Here is a 22,662-nt window from a genome sequence, read left to right as displayed (position 1 = left end):
GGTTATGTTTTTTTTTTAATGAATTGTTTAGTTGCAGTGGAGTAGAGAAACCTGTGTATCTCCTGTTTATTTCCTGATTTCACATTAATACCATATCAGTTTGAGCTATGTCTTTTTTAGAATACAGCAATACTGGGTCACTGGATTCCTGCCATTACAACAGTTTATTTAGCCTTGAAAAAGCCTTGAAAAAATCTTGAATTATTTGCTACAGTGAATACAAACAATTTCACTGTCAATATCACCATGCCATTGTTCAAAGAGAGAAAAGCGACATGAGCAAATGTCTATAACAGATTACACACATAGACTATTGTTCTGTATTATTGTAGAGTTTGTTTGTTTTAAAACAGTTCCTCATGTTTCCAGTTACTGCATGTTTACAGATTTAAAGAAAGTAAATTTGTTCTTAGATGAATTTTGTATTACATAGGAATAAAATAAATAATATATTACTTATTGAGTAATTTGTTTTAATTTTTATAATTGTGTGCAATTGCAAACTATTAATTATAATATTTGTGGGCAAAAACAATGGTTTGATATTCCTGTACATTTACATTACATTTTCGGCTTTTTTAACACATATGCCCGCTATAGGGCCAGTGTGTGTATGAATTGTATCTTTTTTCGATTCTTGATTGACTATCAAAAACCAACCTACACCCTGAGAAATATTCACTGGAGTCAAAATGTGTGACAACTAGCCCAGAATGTGTGTGTGTATTTGAAACACCTTGATATTTTGATGCCACCTGCTGGTAATGATTCAAGCTTCTCTATTCTCCATCAATGGAGAGACTTGTATGGATGGTTATGACCGAAAATTTACATTTCTCACTCTTTTTTATTTATTCACTTAAATTATTTATTTATTTATTTTCATGGAGCACAAATGCATTGATTGCTACTCATCTATGCATATTGATGACAAACTTGATTACAGAAGCGGAGAAAGCGTCATCCTTGAAATCACAAAATCAAATGCAGCCAATGATTTCCTGTTTCTGATGTATATTCACTGATATGCAGCTTATTAAAAGATTTATTAAAAGTTGTGTGCACCTGTGAACATTCACTTCAAAAGTAAGAATAAATTTGAGTGATCATTTATTGATATCTTCCTATTGAGCCATTGACAAACATAAAGATATGCAGATCAGTAAGTAGTTCATGTGCATTCAGATATGAATGTAAATGAGGACAGGCTTATATGAATATAAAATATGAAGATACAATATTTGAATTATGTACAGTACATGTTAACTGCACAATTTCGATCTTTAATTTTAATTTCTAAAAATTATTTTCTTAAAAAATAAAAAGAAGAAGCAAAAATCGAGGTTACAGTGAGGAACTTACAATGGAAGTGAATGGGACCAATTTTTGGAGGGTTTATAGGCAGAAATTTGAAGCTTATAATTTTATAAAAGCACATATTAATTCTTTTGTTAAAACCTGTGTATTATTTGAGCTGTAAAATTGTTTAAATTATCATTTTTACAGTAAATGTAGGGTTTGTTGACATTATATTGTCATGGCAGTGAAGTTATAAAATTGGCTATAGGGCCTAACTTTACCACAGAAAAGTTTAGTAAGTGATTTTATCACAATAAAATCCTGTTTACATGCATATTGTTTATGTTTTGTGTCTAGACTTTTGGAAAAGTGAGTATTTTAACGTTACAAAATTTGGCCCCCATTCACTTCCATTGTAAGTGCCTCACTGTAATCCAGATTTTTTCTTTTTTTATTATTATTTTTTATTTATTTATTTTTTCTTAAGAAAAGGAGACGCAAGTCAACATTTATTTTGTGGCAATCAATATTATGCCACAAATGCTGTCGATTGAGCTTAACTTGTATCAACATTTTTCACACTCCGGGTTTTGGAACGTGGAATTAAACGTTTGCAGGGTAAACTTCGACAGCGGTGAATGGGAGATCACAGCAGATATTATTTTCACTTACCCATTTGCTCCAAGACCAAATGAAAAAATCCACTATTACATTTGAATGACTTTCCAGAAGAGGAAAAAAATAGAGAGCGGTGGATTAAGACAGTAAAATGGGAGAAGATGCCAAATTTACCTTCACTCTCTCAGCAGCTGTAATAGAAACCCCATCGCAGCTGTGATAATTCAGTTTTTAAAACTAATTCCAGGGTAATATAACACAAAGCATAATGTTTTAAATTTACACTCAATATTTTGAAAATGTATAATGCAAAAAATGCGAGATTTACGCCGATAAATAAGGTGGGAACGCGTCATCACAGTCTGTGGAAAAGGTCTGTTGAACTCAGAATATTCTTTTAAGCAATATGTAATACCGTTTGGTAGCTATTAACGAAATGTAATGAAGTGTTACTCTGTTCTTAATTTGAATTTTGTCACAGTCGATGAAACTTTTATTTTGAAACCACGAGGACCTCATGCTTTTATTTTGACATAATCGACGAGACTTTCATCTTGATTAAAAAAAAATATTTCCTGTTGTGGTTTTGTTGTTTCGGTTCGAATGAAACGATTTAAAATCCGAATATCTATATTATAATGCAATGCGGAGGAAGTAAACAATGAAATATGTAAGGGTGCCCATTACTGGTTAAAGTTAAATCTTTCGTCTGGTATTGCTTCCGGTGTCCACGTCTTTGCTTTTGGCAGCAGCACATGTTTACAGCTGCAGTTTTTTTCCTGCTCAAATTCAGACACTTTAATTCTATCATTTCGTGTGTCTCTGCCAGATTTTAATGAATAGCTATCAAATAATGTAGTTGTTTACTTGACCAGTTAAAGCCTTTACTTATTTTCAAATCTCTATGAACATTGAGACATTAAACACATTGAGCAGCGGTGGTGTAAATATGTTGTTTTGGAGACACTGAAAATGGAAAGAGATTTACTCAGACAGTCAGTGTCGTTTCATGGTGAAAGTCTGCTTTCACTGTTAAAATGTGAGCAAAGTGAAAATCCGGACTTTAAACATGTGGCTGCAGATCTCTCCAAAGCGCTTAACCAAAGGTAAGAAATAGAGATATATTTCTACTTCTTATACATATTCTTTTTTCTTTTCTTTCTTTTTTTTTTTGTTTTTTGTTTTTGTAATCCGTATGTTCTGTTTGTGCTCTGAGAGACCAGTGGGGTATTCCAGAAAGCAGGTTAAGAGATTTACCCGGGTAAATTTACTCCGAATAAGTGGATAACCTCAACTTTCGGTTCCAAAAACTGAGGTAACTTTAAGTGTATGTTAGTAACCATAGCAATTTACTCTCTGAACATAACCTGCTCTGGAGTAGATTATGTTTCAGAGTTAGTTTATTCAGGTAACAGTCAGTAAGTTTCAGAGGTTGTCAGCGCATGCGCGCCCTTTTAATTGCGCCACAGTGGGCGTGGAAATTCAGATTACGCATAGTATTATACTTTTAAAGCATTATTATGGTAAACTTCTTTACTTCGGTATTTCCAGTGTCACACACCGAACATTTGCATTCGAAAGTGAACAAATTGTGTACATTGTGCTGTTACTTTTTATTTTTTTATTTTTTTTTTATTTATTTTTTTTTAACTGTAAAGAGAGGGCTTTATGTGTTTATATTTAGCCCTTCTAAAAATGTTTATTTCATTATATTAATTATTAACATATCTATAAATATCATATAATTATTATAGCACCAAATTCTTTTTACAGTTCCTTCAGTCAGTAAATATTAAAGTTATTTATCAAATACATTTTTAATTGTATTAATTATAATAATCTCTTGCAATTCAAAGCTTAAGCAATTAATCACTCGTTATTCTTCTTCACTAACTAGATAATATGTGATCATTTCATGGACCACAGATACAATTTCACTTCTTATCACTTTAATTCATGTACTGTACATATAAATGCACACATTTCCAGACTTGTTCACTGTTCTTTATAATCTGAAAATATAAATGAGGCATGCTGTCATTTAGAGTCACCTACAGTGCCCTCCTTTAGCTGGTGGTCAAGTGATTCAATCTGAAGATGTCTTTCTGATGCTCAGCCTCCTCTACTTCATTAGAAGCTTTATATGGTCCTTCTCTAAATGACATTTTTATTGTGCCTTTCAGTAGGGACCTTTTACCTTTGACCTATTTCAATAGGGCTTCCTTTACAACTAGGAAAAGATGAGTTACTTTATAATGTTGAGATTATGAACATGTATAATCAGACACGATCTTCAATTAAAACAGTCATTTCATTCAGTATCCAGTTGCGGGAGGCTACTGTACATGAGAATGCTCAGCCATGGCCTTTTAGGGGACAAGACAACAAGGAAGTTGTAATGCCACAACAAATAAGAAAAGGACATAATGGACATATAACTCTACGTTCCTCCCATCATTCTCCACCTCTTACAGCAGATCTTCATCTTATAATGCACATGAGTAATCGTGTTACATTAAATCTATGGAAAATGTTGAAATCTGTGGGAGATCCTACAATTGAATGAGGGTCCATGAATACAATGACACCATCAGACACTCTGGAAATGGAAGATGATATGATGCTAATTCAAATGAAGTTTTTAGAAACCCCAATGTTAAATGGGTTTCATCAAATGGTATTAAAAATAAAAGAAGTACAGACAGTTCACATGACATACAGTAAAATAAAATTTGCATGCACAGTACATGGTAAATACCAGTAAAATTAACCTTAAAAAAAATAAATAATAAAAAAAAAAATATAGTAAACCTATAACTATATAGCTATAAAACCTATATTATTATTATATTATAATAGAATATGAATGTTAATACCTATTATGAAGTTCAGTGTAAACAAGTAACATAATGGTCGACCTATTAAACATTAATGTTGCTGAGAGGTCTAATATTAATGTTGAATTAAGCTTTTACATGATGTATGGTAAAACTTTATAGTTTTATTAATTTAAAAATTCATGCATTCAGTATACTTTCCGCCAAGCACACTCTCAGTTCTAAACTGATACAGCCCCTAACACTGTTACGAGTGAAGATGAAATAATGCTCATTTACAGTCATTAAAACTTCATGTTCTAGCTCACTGAAATAAATAGCACGAATTTCGTCTTAGCGTCTGTTTCCATAGTGACTCGTGGATTCGGCCTTTCTGAGTTCACCGTGATCGTGCACAAACTCTGAGTTTCAAACTCATGGTTGAGTGAACTAACCCAGAACTGGAATTCTGGAATCAATGACCATGATTAAGTGATGCTTGTGTTAATCAACCGGGAGTTCATGGTTTGTGTCACGGTAAGTTAACCTTGCTTTCTGGAATACCCCCCAGAGTAACATGAAAAAATACAACAACAACAACAAAAAACATTGATTTTGAAAGTAATCTTTTTTTTTTCTTCTTCATGTATTCTCTATTTATTATTATGATTTTCACTTACAGCATAGCAATTTCTGGAAACCCAAGCAGAAATCTTAACACAGGGTAGGAGGGTTGATTAATCAAGAACTTTATTTATAATCTTTAATAAAGGAATCATTCTCTCAAAAATTAAAATCCCTCATTTCATTTCAAACCTGTATGCTGTTCATTGTTAGTTTTTGTTAAATAATGTGGTTAACAAATACAAATGTACAAAAACAAGTGTTTTTTTTTTTTTATTATTATTATTTTATATTTTTGTGGAACACAAAATGCAAATTTGGAAGAATGTTCATGCTGCTCTCATCCATAAAATAGGGCTGTCAATCGATTACATTTTTTAGTTGAATTAATGAAATTATATGTCGAATAATTAATTCAGTTAACAGTGTAAATATTTGCTGAGAAAGCCTCTCAAATCACAATAATTAAATATATTATGATTAAACAATTATACATTCTTAAAAGTACATTTATAATTATCTAAATTATTATAATAATAATTCCTATATTTAAAATGCATTACATTATTGTGGTAGATGATAAAGGATTAATAAGACAATAGAAAAAGTGACTTTAGAAGGCAATATATTGTAAATTTGTATTTTATTGAACATAAGCCTGTCATCGGCCTAAATTCCACAGCAATCCCTTTTGCAACTGAATTAGCCAATCTGTCCGATATAAATTTACTACAAGGGCATTTCTAAGGATGCATCAGTGTACACATGGAGCATCTCACTTTGGTTGTGTCGCATCATAAACAGCGTTTTTAGGTCGCTGTGTCAAGTTAAAAGTAAACACGTCTCTAGATCCCTGCATTCAGATCTGCACTCTGTCCAGCTTTGAACGCAAGCACAAGACTCATCTTGTGCTGTCTCTAGTGTCAAACAAGACTGTGTGTGGTTTGCACTCTGTATAGCTGCACATTGCCAATACAGCTGGAGTTTCACTTACTGCCCCCTGCAGGTGCTATTTCGAGCTTGAATTGCTCTGATGATAGGAATATTCCATATTACGGTCTGAGGATGTGATTAATTACGTTAATTTTTATAACTGGTTTATAACTGCACAAGTCCATATGACTTGTGCACTACTGTATAGTAGTCTAAAGACATATAACAAATTTGTGCAAGGAACTTAATGCCTCGTCCACACTAAAACGTTTTCGTTTGAAAACAAATTAATTTCGCAATGTTTGCATCTTTCATCCACATAAGAATGGCGGTTTCCTCCACCAAAAACAAAGACTTTCAAAAACGCTCTTCATAGCCACATACTAAACGATGACGTTAGGAAACTGACAAAGGAAGTTATAACCTTAAACAGTTCAGGAAAAAGGTGGATACGGCTTATAGTGTTAAACTACCGTCAAAATCACAAAACCAGAGATGCCTTCACAAAAAAAGTTTCAAAATAAAAGTTTGCATTTGAAATTTTGCGTGATTGTGACAAATTATTACTAGTGTTTAGTCAAATGTGTTTTATTATTATTATTATGTTGAAACTATATCTCACAAGCAAGAGTACTGTTGTACTAACTAGAAGTTTTCATCAGTGGTTTCATTGATGATGTGATGATCTGTTGTGCAGCACTGCACTTGACAAAAAATAAGAGCAATGTTGTGTTTTAGATTATGCAAGGATCTTTACTAAAGCACTTTATTAAAAAATTAATTGTTTTCTTGAAAAGTAATTTTAAAGTTTGGATTAATTTGATTTGACAATTTTGATTTAAAAATTGAATTAAACTTTAAAACATGGAATTCAGAAGAAAATGTGGAATTTGGAAAAAAAAATTAATAAAAAAATAGAACTGATTTCATATAACAGCAATGTTTACTTCATTGAGAAACACAAAGGAAACTATTGTTTTGCTTCTTGTTTCTTATTATTATTTAACAATTTAATAGGCTAAAGGAGTGTGTTAAATAGCATATTGCCTATTTTTTCTGTGGTATTGAAATTTTTATCAAGAATCATGAAATTATCCTGGTATTGGTAATGTCTACTGAAATTTTGGTATTATGACAACACTATTATTAACTGAAAAGTTTTGCGTTCCCTTGCAATAGTTTACATCAATTGTTCAGAGATGTAACACACATATATATACTGGTTTGACAAGCTGAGTTTCTCGTACCGCTTCGCATTTTCTTTCCACCATAAAAGTAGATATTCTTGTCCTTTGTTAGGAAAATAAATTGTTATATTCAAGTAGTGTTTTTTGTTTTGTTTTGTTTTTTATAGTTGCTGGTGCAAAATATTTCCTCAGTTAGTTGATTACTTGTGCACATCCTTATGCAAAACTATTTCAGAATATCAGTTATCTTGAGATGTCAGAACTTCGGCAGAGGGGAATATATTCAGCTAATAACAATTTAAACAAACAACAATCATATGGTTGAGAAGACTTGTAGTTTCAAAATTTCTTTTTTTTTTTTGAAGCTTCGACAGATATGGTCCCTATGAGCTGTCAATGTAGATTCCATAACAGTTTAAAGCATTCAAATTTTCCTTTTGTGTTCCACTGAAAAAATGACAGCATTGGGTATATGGCAATATAATATACGGCTGTATAAGACAATGAGAGAAAGTAAAGACAGGAAGAAAAAATATTGGGGGTAAACTGTACCTTTTAATAGAGGTCTGTGCATTTTATGGAGGTTCATTGAACTTATGACTTATTAAATCAGGGATAAAGAAGAGGGGAGTCCTGTTTTGGAGCAGTTCATAGCAAGAAAAGCAGACCTTCTGTTTGCATCATCATGGAAATCATGTAAACCTGCAGAAGAATGGCAGGAGGACTCAGAAGGTGAACTGTCATCATTGATTTTTTTTTATTATTAAATTCAGCACAGTTTTTGTGATATTGCATTTATTGATCAAGTATGTTGGTGTTTCAGAGGCATATGCCATGATGCCTCCATTGGAGCAGTTTATGGAGGTGTCGTATGAGGAGAGGAGGGAGCTTTTCTACAGGGATGTGGAGCGTGGAGACATGGTTATCGGGAGGATAAATTCAGTGCGAGACTTCGGTTTATTTGTGACTCTTCTCTGCACTGGTGGTGGATTGGAAAGGGATATCGAGGATCTTGAGATAAAGGTTGTATGCTTTGTGTTCTTAAAGGTGAAGTGTGTATGGCTGAACGATTAATCAAAATAAAATCGCAATATGACCTGGTGCGATTATCAATCCGCAAGGTTCTCAACAGGGGCGTTCAAAGGATGCCAGGGGGGCACTGAGAGCAAATTAGTAGAGAGGGGAGCATTAGGTTACAAATGGGGGGCGTTTATCAGTCTTAATAATCAAATCTATTGTCAAGTTCCTCTTTGAATTAAAACATTTATCTAGACTTGGAGTATATCAGTTGGTTCTCAATTATACGGGTTGGTACGCATTTGTACCGTGGTTCATCTGATTTTGAAGTCTAGCAACGCATCTGAAGTATCTGGTTTTGCAGCGTCAAATACACAGACGGAGGCACAACCTCGGCTAATGCACCAGTATGGCTCTGTAGATGGATACGGCTCAATGGACAGAGCACCACGAGCGCAAAGAAGGTGCGTCGAAAGAGCAAATGCAAAATAAACTATTTTTATAAAGATGAAATAGAAATGTGTAAATTAGAGTGTAAGAAAAAAATAACTGGTTTACTTTTTATAGATGTTATAGAAAACCTTACTGTTGTTGATATGAGTAAATTTACATGTACATCCAATTCTAAATCAATGCTGCAATGTAGAATGAGCATTTCAGTGGGACAAAATATGCAATAGTATTGGTCTTTTCACTTATTTTTGAAATATATAAACAATTTCACTTTTATTATTAGTTTCTGTCTTTGCATTTTCATTTTATAGGCCCCAGATATAGCCCTCCATCTGCTGAATTTATTAACCCAACTTTCAAATGATGCAATGCATCGAAGTTACATCAAGCAAATTATGCAAATAACACAAAGCTTGAGTTTTGTGTTTTATGTTTTTTGCTACAACAAAGTCTCCGCTTTCAAATTATGTCACATGACATCAAAAAAAGGTTGAGAACCACTGGCTTATTTAAAGGAAGTCAGTAGCTTTTCCTCAATACAAAAAAAAAAGTTTTACTCCTAAAGAAATGAATTGTAATTTTAAAATGTATGTATAAAATCATGAGCACTCATATGAGATGAGGGCTCCAGTCATATCAGTAACCTTATAAAAGCTGTTATATTCTACATAGAGAGGGTCCCCTCATGGGATGTTAGAATCACATGAAGAGCCAAATACATCTTAGCTCTGATCTGTCTGTAGTGTGTAGTGCTTTCTTAAGTGCATGTAAACAGTGTCAGTTTATTACACATTCTGAGCATGCATGAGACTCTTGATACAGTGTTTTCAGGGGTTTCAGAGCAGTTCTGTGCTCTATACACAGCAACAAATGAGTTCGGTTTGGTGTGCCAGTGTGTGCTGAGCATGTAATATTTGAAGTGCCCCAAAATTGCTTTAATTTCACATTCACATAATTACACACATGTTTGGCTGCTACAAGTTACTAAAAAAAAATCTACAATGACTCCTGGACACCATTGTTTGGTGGAAAGAAGGGGAGATGATTTCACTGCATTAAAAGGCTGTTGTCAGCTCAACAAGAAATATAAACTCAAATGTCTTCCTTTTAGTTTTTCACCAAAATAAAGGCTTATGGGTTTAACTGGACTGCATAGCAATGCCACGTGCAAGTAAAACATATTTTTACAGAAATACATTACCATTGTATAATAATAATATTTATAATAATATTATTATTATGTAGTATTACAGTACAGTAATATAGTATGTAAGTTGACTGGGTTTCAAAATAATAATGATGAAAAATGAATGAAAATCCCCACATTTGCCTGCTCTTACACTTTAGTTTAGAATGCTACGAACACAAGCGGTGAGATACAAACAGTAAAGTGTTCGAGTGCTGCAGTTCTGAGACATCCGCACTCTTGGAATGTCTTATCCAATAAGATTCAAGGACCTGAACTAACTGTTGTATAAATATATAGATGTGCTCCCCTCCTTAGTCAGGGGCATGATGAGGGGTGTCTTCTCCAGAGTGGCTCAGCTTCCCTGGGCCTTGGCGTGTGAGGGGAATAGCAGTCCTGCATCCTGCCCGACGGCCGCAATGCGTGGTCCAGTCCCCCGTGTTGCATCTAATTTGCGCTGGGGTTAGTGGTCCGGCGACATATCTAATTTGCACCCAACGCTTCTCTGCACTGTTCCTGGACCTTCTGAGGATGCCAGCATTTAGAGACTGGTCTTCTGAGGAGAGGCACACTTGGTTTTTAAAGGCAGCGGTGATGAGGCTTTCCATTGACTTCAGGGGCGCCCCATCACTCGAGGGGAAGTCACTGCACCCCTCCTCTCTCTCCCTAGGAAGGGCAGCTGATCCAAAGGGCCTGGCATCGCTGACTTCAGGGAAGGAAGGTCGTCATGTCACAATATACTGCATATATATATATAGTAATTAATTATTATAATTATTACATTTATATAACTATTAAAGCAATGTTACACGAGCAGGAGTGCTGTATGGCCCTAAATCAGGAGAGCTGTGATTCGGCAGCAGTAGCCTCATGCCGCAGGTAATCACAACCATGCTGATTAAAGACCATAAAGCATGATTGTGAATGTGATATTGCTTTTGTACAATAGTCCAACAAACAAGTAAAAAAACAAGAAAAACAAGGAACAACTAAAGACTGTCACACACACACACACACACAAAAAACACATTTTTGCATGGAAATACTTTCTTACGTCACAGATCAGAATCTTCCGTTGCTAGTTCAAAAGATGTGCACAAGCCTCCCTTACTGAATCAAACATGTCACTTTAGGATTAGAAATGATGGCTTGGGCTGTTTCTAACAAATTATTGGAGAAACAAGGATGTTTGTGTTTGAGAGAGGGAGAGAGAGAGAGAGATGGAGAGAGAGAGTGTGTGCGTGCGATTACCTGCATCTGTTGCGACTCCCAAGCAGTGATAAACAGTAAAGCTATAGCTCTTTAACTTTATTCCACAGCTGTAGTGTAGTGTCAGCTTGCTGAAGATAATGGAATTGTGGTCAATTACATCCTATTTTCCCTGTAAATATAGCCATCCTACCAAGTATTTTGCATTAGCCGGTGCATACTCAATTTAAAGGCAATTTAAATACTAACAAAGTGTATGTAAGCTTCTGACCTACTGGGAATGTGATGAAAGAAATAAAAGCCGAAATAAATAATTTTCTCTACTATTATTCTACATTTTTACATTCTTAATATAAAGTAGTGATCCTAACTGACCTAAGACAGGGAATGTGTTCTATGATTAAATGTCAGGAATTGTGGAAAAACTGAGTTTAAATGTATTTGGCTAAAGTGTATGTAAACTTCTGACTTCAACTCTATATATATATATATATATATATATATATATATATATATATATATAATGTGCTTGGTTACTGTTTTTAACATTCGGTTAACCGCAAGGTTTCATGAGCGGTTAATCGGTTTTTCATCAGGATGCAGGAATAAAGAATGTTTATTGCAATGGAATTTCCTCAAACACTCAAAATAGCAGCAAATAAAGTGCACGGTGAGCCATGAGCCTAATAGCAAAATACGTAGATCTTCAAATGATAAAATCTCACATCAACCTTAAACAAAAATAGTCAAATTGTCACTGTATGTAGTAAATGTGCTCTGCACAGGTGGGCTGACATTTCCGTGAGGCAGTGAATGCAAGTATTGTCATGTGCGTGGAGTTACACTGCTGCAGTTAAATTGCCTGCTTTGATTTTTAAATGGTTTAAAATAAAATGGCATTGAACTTGTCAAACCATTGTACATAAATATGCACATTAGAGTAAAAGGAAAAACGATGTATTACCGTTTATAAAGCGCTGAAACTTTCTGAAAAACATCCTGGAATCATGTTTAATGGTGTAACAGTCACATGAAGTCCTCTTTGCAACTTTTTCAGAAAGCAGCACGGTGCAACAAATGAAACAACGCAAGTGTTTCATGATACGTTTATACAAAAATTAAGTTCTTTTTAACTTCACTTGGTGTCTAAATATGTGGTGATCCTGCGTGAGATGCTGAAAGAGAAAACAGTGAGCTTCAGCACAACAGTCAAAGACGCCTGTTCAGCGTGTTAACAGTACACAGAAAAAAAGCATGTTTGAACAGCCTCTAACCTGACCTATACTTGAAAAACTGACCCAAACCCAAAGGTTTGTCAGAACTCGTCAAGTTCGGGTCGGGTTGAAGACCTCTATTGCACGTGTAGAATAACAGAATAGTGATTTTGGTATTCGAATAGTGGTTCGAGCGGTTAACCGAATTTCAACTATCCGTGCACATTCCTATATATATATATATATATATTATCAAATAGATTTAGATATCAATCAATAAGCAATACATAAGTTGGCTTATACAGTATTGTTTGTTTTTTATTCTTGTATCATTAAACATCATTGAACTGTCTAAGGTAGAGTGTTTGGGAAATTCATTTTTTTGCATTTCTGTTTGGTGATGCTAGTGGTGCAGAAATTACACACTTCACCTTTTAAAAAAATATTTTTGTCCACTTCCGATGGGTTAGTTGTCTGTTGAAGTTTAATCTGTAATAAATGTTGATTTAAAAAGGCCCTCTGTCCACTGCGAGATGTGCCATCAACTGGAAATCATGATGATCCTTTGTCTTATTACCAAATTGGGGATTTAATTAGAGGTAAGCTCAGTTTTTATTTTTTTATTTTAATTCTTTTAATATGCAGTGGCACCATAAAGTATTCGGACACTTTAAGTCACACTTAAATGTTATTGCATTCGATAATAAAATATCAAACCAAGTGGCATCTGCAAACAAATGATGCTAGAGCTTTTCTCAGAACTGACTTTATGTTGTAGTTCATCACATTAACTATGGACATGTTCCACTAATGTTTGACAACCTCATAGTGTCCAATTATATTTTGTCTTCTTTTTTAACAATATGTCTTGTTTTATAAAATGAAACTTCTTCTATTTAAATAAATTCCACTTGGTTTGGTAAATTGTTATTTGATGCATTCATATATTTGTTTAGTGCAACTTCAGTGTCCAAAAACTTTCTGTGGCCTCAGTATATAAATGAATATATAACATGAAATATTTTGTGTTACAGCTGGGGTGAAGGATGTTGACCGCTACAATGAGAAGTTGACAATCTCTCTGTATTCAACATCTCTTGCTCCTCATCTGAATAAAGTTAAACTAGGTGTCATAAGCAAAGAAGATCTGCCTCTTCATTATACGTATGTACAATCATCAAGAAGTATCAGGACAAGAATATGAATCAAGATCTGTCTGTCTTTGCCATCCTTTTGTTATTCTTCTCTTTCAGTCGGGGTGAAAAGGTGTCCACAGATAGCAATGAGACTTATGAGAAGCTCTTGGAAAGCTCGCTTGGTTTGTCCAACCCTTTAAATGTGGACTATCTCTTGGGAAAGCTGGGAATAAGTGATACACAGACTCCTTCACTAATGAGGGGCTTGCAGAGGTACACAACAGTCTGTTGGTCCTGTGCGGTTGTACGATTTCCAGTATTCCTGGTGTTTTCTCACACACTGTTTATTTGTTTACACAGTAACCATTTTAAAGAAAAGGATTTTGCAATGGTGATCCGGAAAAAGCAGTCTGTATCGTGGGCCTTGAAATGGTTTGCATTTACCAGCTTTTTCCTTATATTCTCTTAAAGTCAACATGAAATCAGAATTGACACTATTTGATTCTAACCCATGCATTTCCAGAGTTATTAGCGGAAATGTAAATGTGGTAATTGAAGCTTCATCTAGTGTCAGATGGATTTGGGTTTGGGATCATCCCACTAAAGCCCAAAGTATACTTCGGTCAGAAGTGTGACGCAAATCTCCTCATCAGTAGAGTGCTCGAGCACTGAATACGCGCAGCTGGAATTTTCTAACTGCGCGTCTTTGAATGCGCAGACTGCGCATGCGCCTGGAAATATTTGCACAGATTAATGGGTTCACAAGGTGGCAATACTCACATTTGACATTTTGCTGTCATGAACACACGCAAGAAGAAGCCGGTAATTAACTGAAGACGAAGGTAAAAACAACAAGAGTGCATGTGCACATCAAGAGCGTGTGTGTGAGGAGGTCTGGAGATACCTGCATTTGTATAACTCGAGTCTGAAGGACTATAAAGACATCTTTATGGGACTAAACTCCTGAAGAGAAATTGTCCAGCGTCTCATAGCAGTCGTAGCACGCATGCGCCAACCGCCTGTCTATGCGCGCACTGTCAAATAGAGTATACTTTAACAGGCTTGCGTTCGACTGTACGCAGACACTGAGCGTTCATGTCAAAATCGAAGTACGTTTGGGATCTCTCCGAGTTACGGTCTCTCACACCCAGACACCTTTAGGGCTGAAAAACAATAATTAGAAAATCTGTCCAAATACAGTTTCAGAGTGTTCAAGTGCTTTTTTGAGTGTTTGAGTTTTGGTGTTTTGACTCCTAATTTATGACTTCCAGAGCTTTGCAGATGTACATTTCTAAACTTGCACTAACTGAAAGGCAACACATGTCACTTATTTCCTAATAGTAATAATAGTGTATTTTTTGGACTCTTGAAAATCTGGATTTTGGCATTATTGTTTTAATGTGAATAAATAGACATATTTTTAGTTTCAACGTTATTTGTACTTCAGACATTTGTTTTATTGGATAAGAAAGTCTTTGGCATGTAATGTAACAAGGAGTGCTGAAGTCAACTGATTTTAGTAACAGACCTAACCTACCTCTGTTTATCTATACTGTGGAAGGTTCTTAAGTTTGCTTGATTTGACATGGAATAACCGCTTTCCATTTTGGCTTATGTCAACTAGGTTGCGTGGGCTATTGTTTAATGTTAATATCCAAAGAGCTGTTTAGGAATTGATTTAAGCTGTTGTTATTGGTAATGTAGCCTTTCTAAATCTTGCCAATAGTTAGTGTGGTAGTTTAATTGCGGTTTCCATTATTGCTTTAAAAAAGGTTACGGCAATAACAGCAAGTAACAATAGATTTGAAGAAGTGTTGCCATTGGATTACATGGAGATGCTCTGAGGGTGAACTTGTCCTTTAGCCTACACATCCCATTAGAAGAACTCAAAAGTGGCTACTGGTGGTATTTCAGGACGGGTGTAGTCATCCACAATCCTCTGCAAATTTACAGTATATTCTGGTATGAAACACCCAATTTTCATCATCCAATTCCAGATGAATAAAACACACCAGACATTATTTTTCATATAATAGTCTGCTTCACTCAGCAGTACATCAAACTATAGAAGCATGTTACAGTTTGTGAACTGTGTTTCATGTTGACTTTAAATATTTAGCAAATTGGAGCACTAACTGGTATACAGTATAAACTGAGCGTAAATTTTCTTTAAACCACTGTAGTGTGAAATCTGGTGTTGACCATTTTAAATCTGGTCGGCATGTGGAAGCAATGAATGAGTACAACAAGGCCTTAGAAATCGACACCAACAATGTGGAAGCTCTTGTGGCACGTGGAGCACTGTAAGTCTCAAAAACACCTTAATATAAAGAGTAATGTTTGCCTGCTTGTTTATGCTTCTGATATGTGTTACATATTACTTAAGAAGTTCAATATTTTATTGTAGATATGCCACCAAAGGAAGCTTGGTGAAAGCTATTGATGACTTTGAACTGGCCTTGGAGAACTGTCCCACACACCGAAACGCTAAAAAATATCTCTGCCAGACGCTAGTGGAGCGAGGAGGACAGTACGTCATTTATGAAAGTTTTTCAATGAAAACACAAAGTTTTACACACATGCAGTGTGAGCTATGAAAATAAGCCACAAGATGTTGTGATGACTGTAACACACAGATTGTTGTGGCTTATTGCTTTTCTAAAACAGCAAAATGATAACATTTTTAACAAATAATTACATTTTTTTAATGGCAATTGTTTTTATTTATTTAGGCAATTAAAATAGTTTATAAAACTGAAGGCTGTTCAGAAATATATGAATGGGTCATATTTCACCCCAAAATGAAATGTAAAAAAAGAAAAAAGATATTATATTTGTATTAACAAAATTAAGCCCATTCTAGTAAAGTTTTTTGTTTTTTTTTGTTTTTTAAATCGGCATAAATTAAATTTAGTACAACTATGACGTATACCTATTTTGTTTTAACAAATATACTATTTATGATATATGATCTATATCAGTTTGTCTGTTCTTGCATTACAGTGATGATAATTGTCATTAAAATAATGTCACAATACAATGAATATTATATATTAGGCTTAATCTTCTTTGTATAAAGCATAATTGTTATGTCTTTTTTATTTTTATTTAATTTTTTTTATTTGGGGGGGTGGGGGGTGAAATATTATCCAGACAAGTTCTTGACAAGTTTAACCTTTTTGCGGTGGTCAAGCAACTTGGCACATTATTATTGAGTTAAGTTGATTAAAAAAATAAGAATTATATTTGCATAAATAAAATTAAACCTTTTATAGGAACCATATATAATATTATTTGTATTGTCATGAAAATAATGCGACAATGTAGCACATTTTATCACCAAATTCGATAACTGTAACACAAAAAATGTATCAATGCGTCTGGATGTTTTGTTGTTTGAAAATCCCATTATTCGCAGTGGTGATTCTAGTGATTAGATATGCATGACTGTGAGAAAGTATCGAAAATCATCCAGACAGGTTTTATTTTTTATTTTTTTTAAGTTACATTTAAGCACAACAAATACCACTATGAAGTATACTTAAAATTTGACTTTATAAATATAGTATTTAAATTACATATCAGTTTTTTTTCTTACATTACAGTAATGATAATGAATTGTCTTGAAAATAATGACACTGTTAAAAAAAACAAAAAAAAAAAACACGAAAGTTCCTGAAAATAGGCTTACATTTATTTTATATAAACCATACTTTCTTTATTTTTTTTCTTTTGAGATTAAATATTATCAAGACATATTAATGGCAGGTTTCACCTGTTTACAGTTATCAAGCAACTTGGAGCATTATGGAATACAATTAATGTGCTGTAACAGGTTAGGGTACATCATGAAGGACTATTAAGATTTTTGCATTGTGACATTGTTTTTAGGCCACTTAAGTACACTTTACCTCCCAATTCTCATTACCGTAATGCGTCCAGCCATTTTACTTTGACTATTCCAATTGTTTTCAATGACAATTCTCATTACCGTAACACAGTCATGTTTTTACTAATTACAATAAAAAGAGGCTGTTGAACAATTATTTTCTTAATTAAAATCTGCGAAAATGAAAGACAATGCCAAGTGTACATAACTTTACAATTTAAATAAAAAAATTTTTTTTTTTTTACGTTGCGGTAATGAGAATCTCATAATGAGCATCTTTTTTCCAGGTTGTTATAATGACTGAATGCTTTTATCTTTTTCGTGTAGACTTGAGGAGGAAGAAAAGTTAGTCACTGCTGAGGGTCTCTATAAAAGAGCCATAGCGTTAGATGACACATTACAAGAGGCGACAGAGGCTCTGGAGAAACTTCAGATACGGATCCAGGTGAGCTGGAAAAACATGCCGGTCATTACCTCCAATTTGTCTGTCATAGCAGATTTAAGCTTTTGGTATTTCAGGTAAACAGATGTATGGTATGCCTTATGAACCGTTTACAAATCAAGACTGCATTTTTTTTTTTGGTTTTTTTTCGTGCCATTAAATACTTGTGTCCATTTGTAAGCTGAAGTGTGTCATTTTTTTCAGTGTTAAAATCTCCTAACCCAGTTTAATATGCAGAGACAACTATAAGTAAGCCATTCGTAGGTTAATAGGTTAATTTAAGCATCTCGAGCAGCCCGTCACAGCAACATTGGCTCAACCAGTGCTTTGAGATCTTTATTGTCCAACAATTATATCATTATATTCACAATTCCAACTGTGGTGCTGAAATTACACTCTTTGGCTTCAATTTATGGATAGATCAGCATTCAGAGCATTGAAGTTCTGATGAAGTATTGTTGTCATTTATGTGTCTCTCTGATCTTGGACCTGTGAAACTGACTGATGGGACCTTTAACCCTGATTGCACTGGGTTGACAAATGCCGCTTGTGGACATAAAAACCACCACCATTGGTTTGTATTCTGTTCCTGCTACGACTGGTAACTACATTTTATGATCATAAATATAAAATGTTTTCTCACATTTTATTATTGCTTAACATCCTGTTGCTGAATACTTTGTCTGATCTGTGAAAATGGCATTTGTGCGAAATTGTTTTGTGTGTGTGATGCAATTTCAACTGCATGCAACAATCACTGCATGCATGCTTGATCAATCTCCTGCAAACTATTCCAATTTTACCCTGCCAATGAACTGCTTTAAAGAAATCGCTTAAATTAAAAGAACTGGAAGCTGCCAGAGATCAGGAAAAAGATAAGACCGTGGAGACAAGTGCAGAAAAATTGCGTAAGATCCTAAAAGAAGAGAAAAGGTAACGTCAACACCACAATATTCATTCACATGTTTTTATCCCTGTAAAGCACATATTGGCCATCTACACACTGCAGACTTTTGTCACTCCACTTCATAGTGCTTAATCCTGTTCTGTACTCACAGAGTTCATTATTTGCTATTATTCACAAATCTTACAGCAGCAACCCACTTCAACCACCTTGAATGTCATCTGTCCGAATGCATTCGAACAGTAGCAAAGCAACACCTACTTACATATCAATTAACCGCTGTGCTAAAACAAGAGTTTTAAATTGTGCGGCTTCAAAAGGAAATAACTGTCCCATCAGAAAACATTTTAAAGTAGAGGGGACATTCTCATACTAGAGAGCATTTGATTGGACAAAAATGTGTGGAGTGCAGGAAATATTTTTACACCGTTTTCCTGGAAGAGGAAGACTGTCAATTTTAAACTCCAATTTGGGGTCTTAAATACACAAAACCCAATGCCTCTGTCGATGCCAGTTTGCAAAATATTTGCCAGAAGACAATGTCTCTGGTTGCTTATGTTTCTTTTGTCCAAAATATCTCGATGGCAAATGGGTTAAACTGTTGCCATCCATGTTTACATGCACTTTAAAACTTCAATTTCAATCGGACTTAAATGGTTATTCATCTTTTTAAAGTGTCATGTAAACGTTTTAGTCTGACTGGAATTGTAGCAGTCCTATTTTTACGACGTCAAACAAAACTAGATAATGCGATTGTTGATCTGCTTCATCCAGCATGTACAGTATATACCTTAGTGGGACTGGTTTCAGCTTTGTGCGCATGCTTGCTCTGAAAGACATATAACGTGCAACTAGGGTTGTCTTTCCCAAACGTCCCGTATAATACAAAATTGCCCTGTATAATACAGAATCGTCCTGTACTTAAGGGAACAAAATTGTGTTCCATTAAATCCATATGGGACACAGTTTGTCCCGCATTTTAGTGTCTTGCACCCAAACTGTTGAGAACATTTCAGTATTTGTTTCATTTGAATCATTTTTATATTCAATTGGGAAGGGTAGAAACTCAGCCAAATGACTGAGAAAAATTGCTGGTCTTTTAATTCAAAAGTCCTTCTTGAATGATTTCACTGTCCATCTTGGCTTAAAAAATATGGGACAAATAGCATCTAGTATTGATTTGATAGAGGATGCATCGTTTTTTTTTTTTTTTTTTAATATGGGACAATCCTTTATTTTACAGGACTGGTGGCAACCCAAGTCATGTTAAGCATTTTATGTTGGGTGTTTTAGAATGTCCCGTTAATCAAGTCAGTGAATCGCAAAATAAGATGTCCCGTATTAGGCTGGGAAAAAGTTGGCAACCCATGTCCTACATGTATCTACCCCAGAGTATTTTACATCCTCCCTTCAAATATTCGGTTATGCTTTGTGTCATTTGACAATGCAAAAAAAAAAAAAAAACACGTTGTAGCTCAACTATAACTGCACATGTAAGCGTACAATATTTGTTGTTTCAATTTCGGGAGTGACGCCTGTTTTCTTTACACACATTGAACAATAATTTAGGGGATTCACTGCCACATGTAAATGCAAATGAATAAAATTTTGCAGTGTGTATGTGGCAATTGTGGCCATCAAAACAAGGTTAGAATTATATTTCACTCTTAATATTTTTTATTGCCCCATTTTCTGGTGCACCCTCACGGTTCTTGTTAGTTTCAGTGACATGTTTTGCTTTCATACAGGATGAAAAGGAAAAGGAAACGATCGACCTCTTCCTCTACATCTTCAAGTTCATCTTCAATGACTAGCAATGACTCTCATTCAAGTAGTCGCAAAAAATCCAAGAAACGAAAGCACAAACGTCGCCGCTCCTCTCAAAGCAGTAAGAAACACAAGCGGAGAGTGTCGTCTTGTAGCGATAAAACAGTAGAGGACGAGAAAGATTGGTTTCCAATCCCTGCTAACACTTCCGCTTCATTCATTAACCAGAAACAATCCATATCCCAACTGATTAACGAAAGAGAGCAGACTCATGTCAAAAGCCGACACGAAGACGGCAGAGGTAGGTCAGAAGACAAAGGAAAGGACACAACATTATCTAGTCTTAGCGGTCCTGATGCAATTGGCGATTTTAGAGACCGCCACCGAAATCAGACAAAGTCTGAGGAGAGAAGGGAAAGTTCAAGCACCTCGGAACAGGTCAAAAACAGGAGGGATTCTTCCTCCTGTACGTACTCTGATTATTCCAACAAATCTGAAAGGCAGTCCAGGGAATTTTCCTCACAGGGCAGAAGGATGAGTGAATCCAAACGAGGCAGGAATGAGAGGATGGATAAAGTGGAGAGAAATGGCCGAGATCTTGATGATGCTAGGAAAAGTTCTGCTGAAACCCAAAAAAAAGAGGTGCCTGCCAATTTGTTGGATATTTTCAGCCAGATTGCAGAATTTGAGAGGGGAAAAAAGCAGAAATAATAAGGGTGACTCAAAAGTGTTAATTTGCTTTTTTTTTTTTTTTTTTGTCGATTTCTTACCGTTATAAGAGTAACGTGCTTTTAGTACTATTAATACTTTTGACTTTGACTATTACTAGCAGATTTGAACCTTAAGTTTAGAGTTTTAAAATGCAGATTATTTGGTAGATGATTAAAGTTGATTTGTATTGATTTATATTAAAGTTTTTCATAATTTCAGGTTTTGATTAGCTTTATTTTGTTTACCCGGGGTGTGTGTGGGGTGGTGTTACCCTGTCTCAAAAAAAAAAAAAAAAAAAACTGCATCAAAACTGCATAATAGCCAAATTTGTGATGGGATGATTTACAGAATAGTACAGTCACAGTATTATAAATTGCATTCAGTGTCATGTTAATGTACAAATAAATGAATGTAATGGACAAGACAGTCTGTTGTGGGGTTTTTGGTTTGTGTTTTCACTAGGAACATATTATCCCACTCATTACTACATACCTCCAGTCTTGCATATTATTACAAATGGATTTACAAAATGCCCAGATAGTGTCAAATTTTCAAGACAATTAGAAAACAATAGAATATATGCTGTTTTATATATATATATATATATATATATATATATATATATATATATATATATATATACATTTTTTGTTTTGTTTTGTTTTTTTTTTTTTTTTTCAAAAAAAAACTACTGATTCATTACAGGGTTAATTCCACAATGACATTTTATGAGATACAACTTGCTGTCAAACACACATTGTGCTACAAATAACACATAAGAAACACAGATATTTTCTCAATAATTTTTTGAGTCTAAATAGACAGAATTCAGTAGGCAATGTTCAAATTGCAATAGCCATATACTGTTCATGTGTTACACTTGCTATAGTTTACTTCCACATTGCTGCTTCATCAAATAGCAATGTCAATTGTCCAACACAATCACACGGGAAGTTGGCATGCTGTTTCTGAAAGTTCCGGTAACCTAGGAACCTCAGGAAAGTATGCCGACTTGCTGACATGCTGCATTTCCCACCAGACATTTTTTGTTTCAGTGTGTTTACCTTCCCAGGTGGCTCGACCAGCAGCATGCTGCATCAGCATCATGTGAGACCTGGGTTTGTATCCATGTTAAAACCAGGAAGTAATCGTGATTGCATAGTCAGTGACTAGTGTGATTCGGAGGTTTCACTTTTCCCCCAACATTTTCGTTTTACTCCACTAATGATTTGGTTTGGGTTGGGGGAATATGCATTC

General features: G+C 34.7%; 1 protein-coding gene across 1 annotated transcript; it reads left to right on the top strand.

The window, feature by feature from the left end:
• Positions 1-2,471: 2,471 nt before the first annotated feature.
• On the top strand, positions 2,472-21,827 carry ttc14 (tetratricopeptide repeat domain 14). Its single transcript, XM_051694468.1, has 12 exons — positions 2,472-3,023; positions 8,091-8,209; positions 8,301-8,500; positions 13,071-13,155; positions 13,591-13,720; positions 13,810-13,965; positions 14,053-14,124; positions 15,876-15,995; positions 16,100-16,222; positions 17,909-18,026; positions 18,850-18,956; positions 20,676-21,827. Exons 1-12 carry the CDS (start codon positions 2,890-2,892, stop codon positions 21,403-21,405), a joined length of 2,094 nt encoding a protein of 697 aa, XP_051550428.1. The 5' UTR covers positions 2,472-2,889; the 3' UTR covers positions 21,406-21,827.
• The last annotated feature ends 835 nt before the right edge of the window (positions 21,828-22,662 follow it).

This window comes from Myxocyprinus asiaticus, chromosome 50 (assembly GCF_019703515.2).
Source record: "Myxocyprinus asiaticus isolate MX2 ecotype Aquarium Trade chromosome 50, UBuf_Myxa_2, whole genome shotgun sequence".
Lineage (NCBI taxonomy): Eukaryota > Metazoa > Chordata > Actinopteri > Cypriniformes > Catostomidae > Myxocyprinus > Myxocyprinus asiaticus.
This window is presented reverse-complemented; position numbering and strand designations above follow the sequence as displayed.

Coding starts and splice junctions, on each gene's coding strand:
- ttc14 (XM_051694468.1), top strand. CDS start 2,890: ATGGAAAGAGATTTACTCAGACAGTCAGTGTCGTTTCATGGTGAAAGT. Junction 8,210..8,300: donor ATGGCAGGAGGACTCAGAAG/GTGAACTGTCAT, acceptor TTGGTGTTTCAG/AGGCATATGCCATGATGCCT. Junction 18,957..20,675: donor ATCCTAAAAGAAGAGAAAAG/GTAACGTCAACA, acceptor GCTTTCATACAG/GATGAAAAGGAAAAGGAAAC.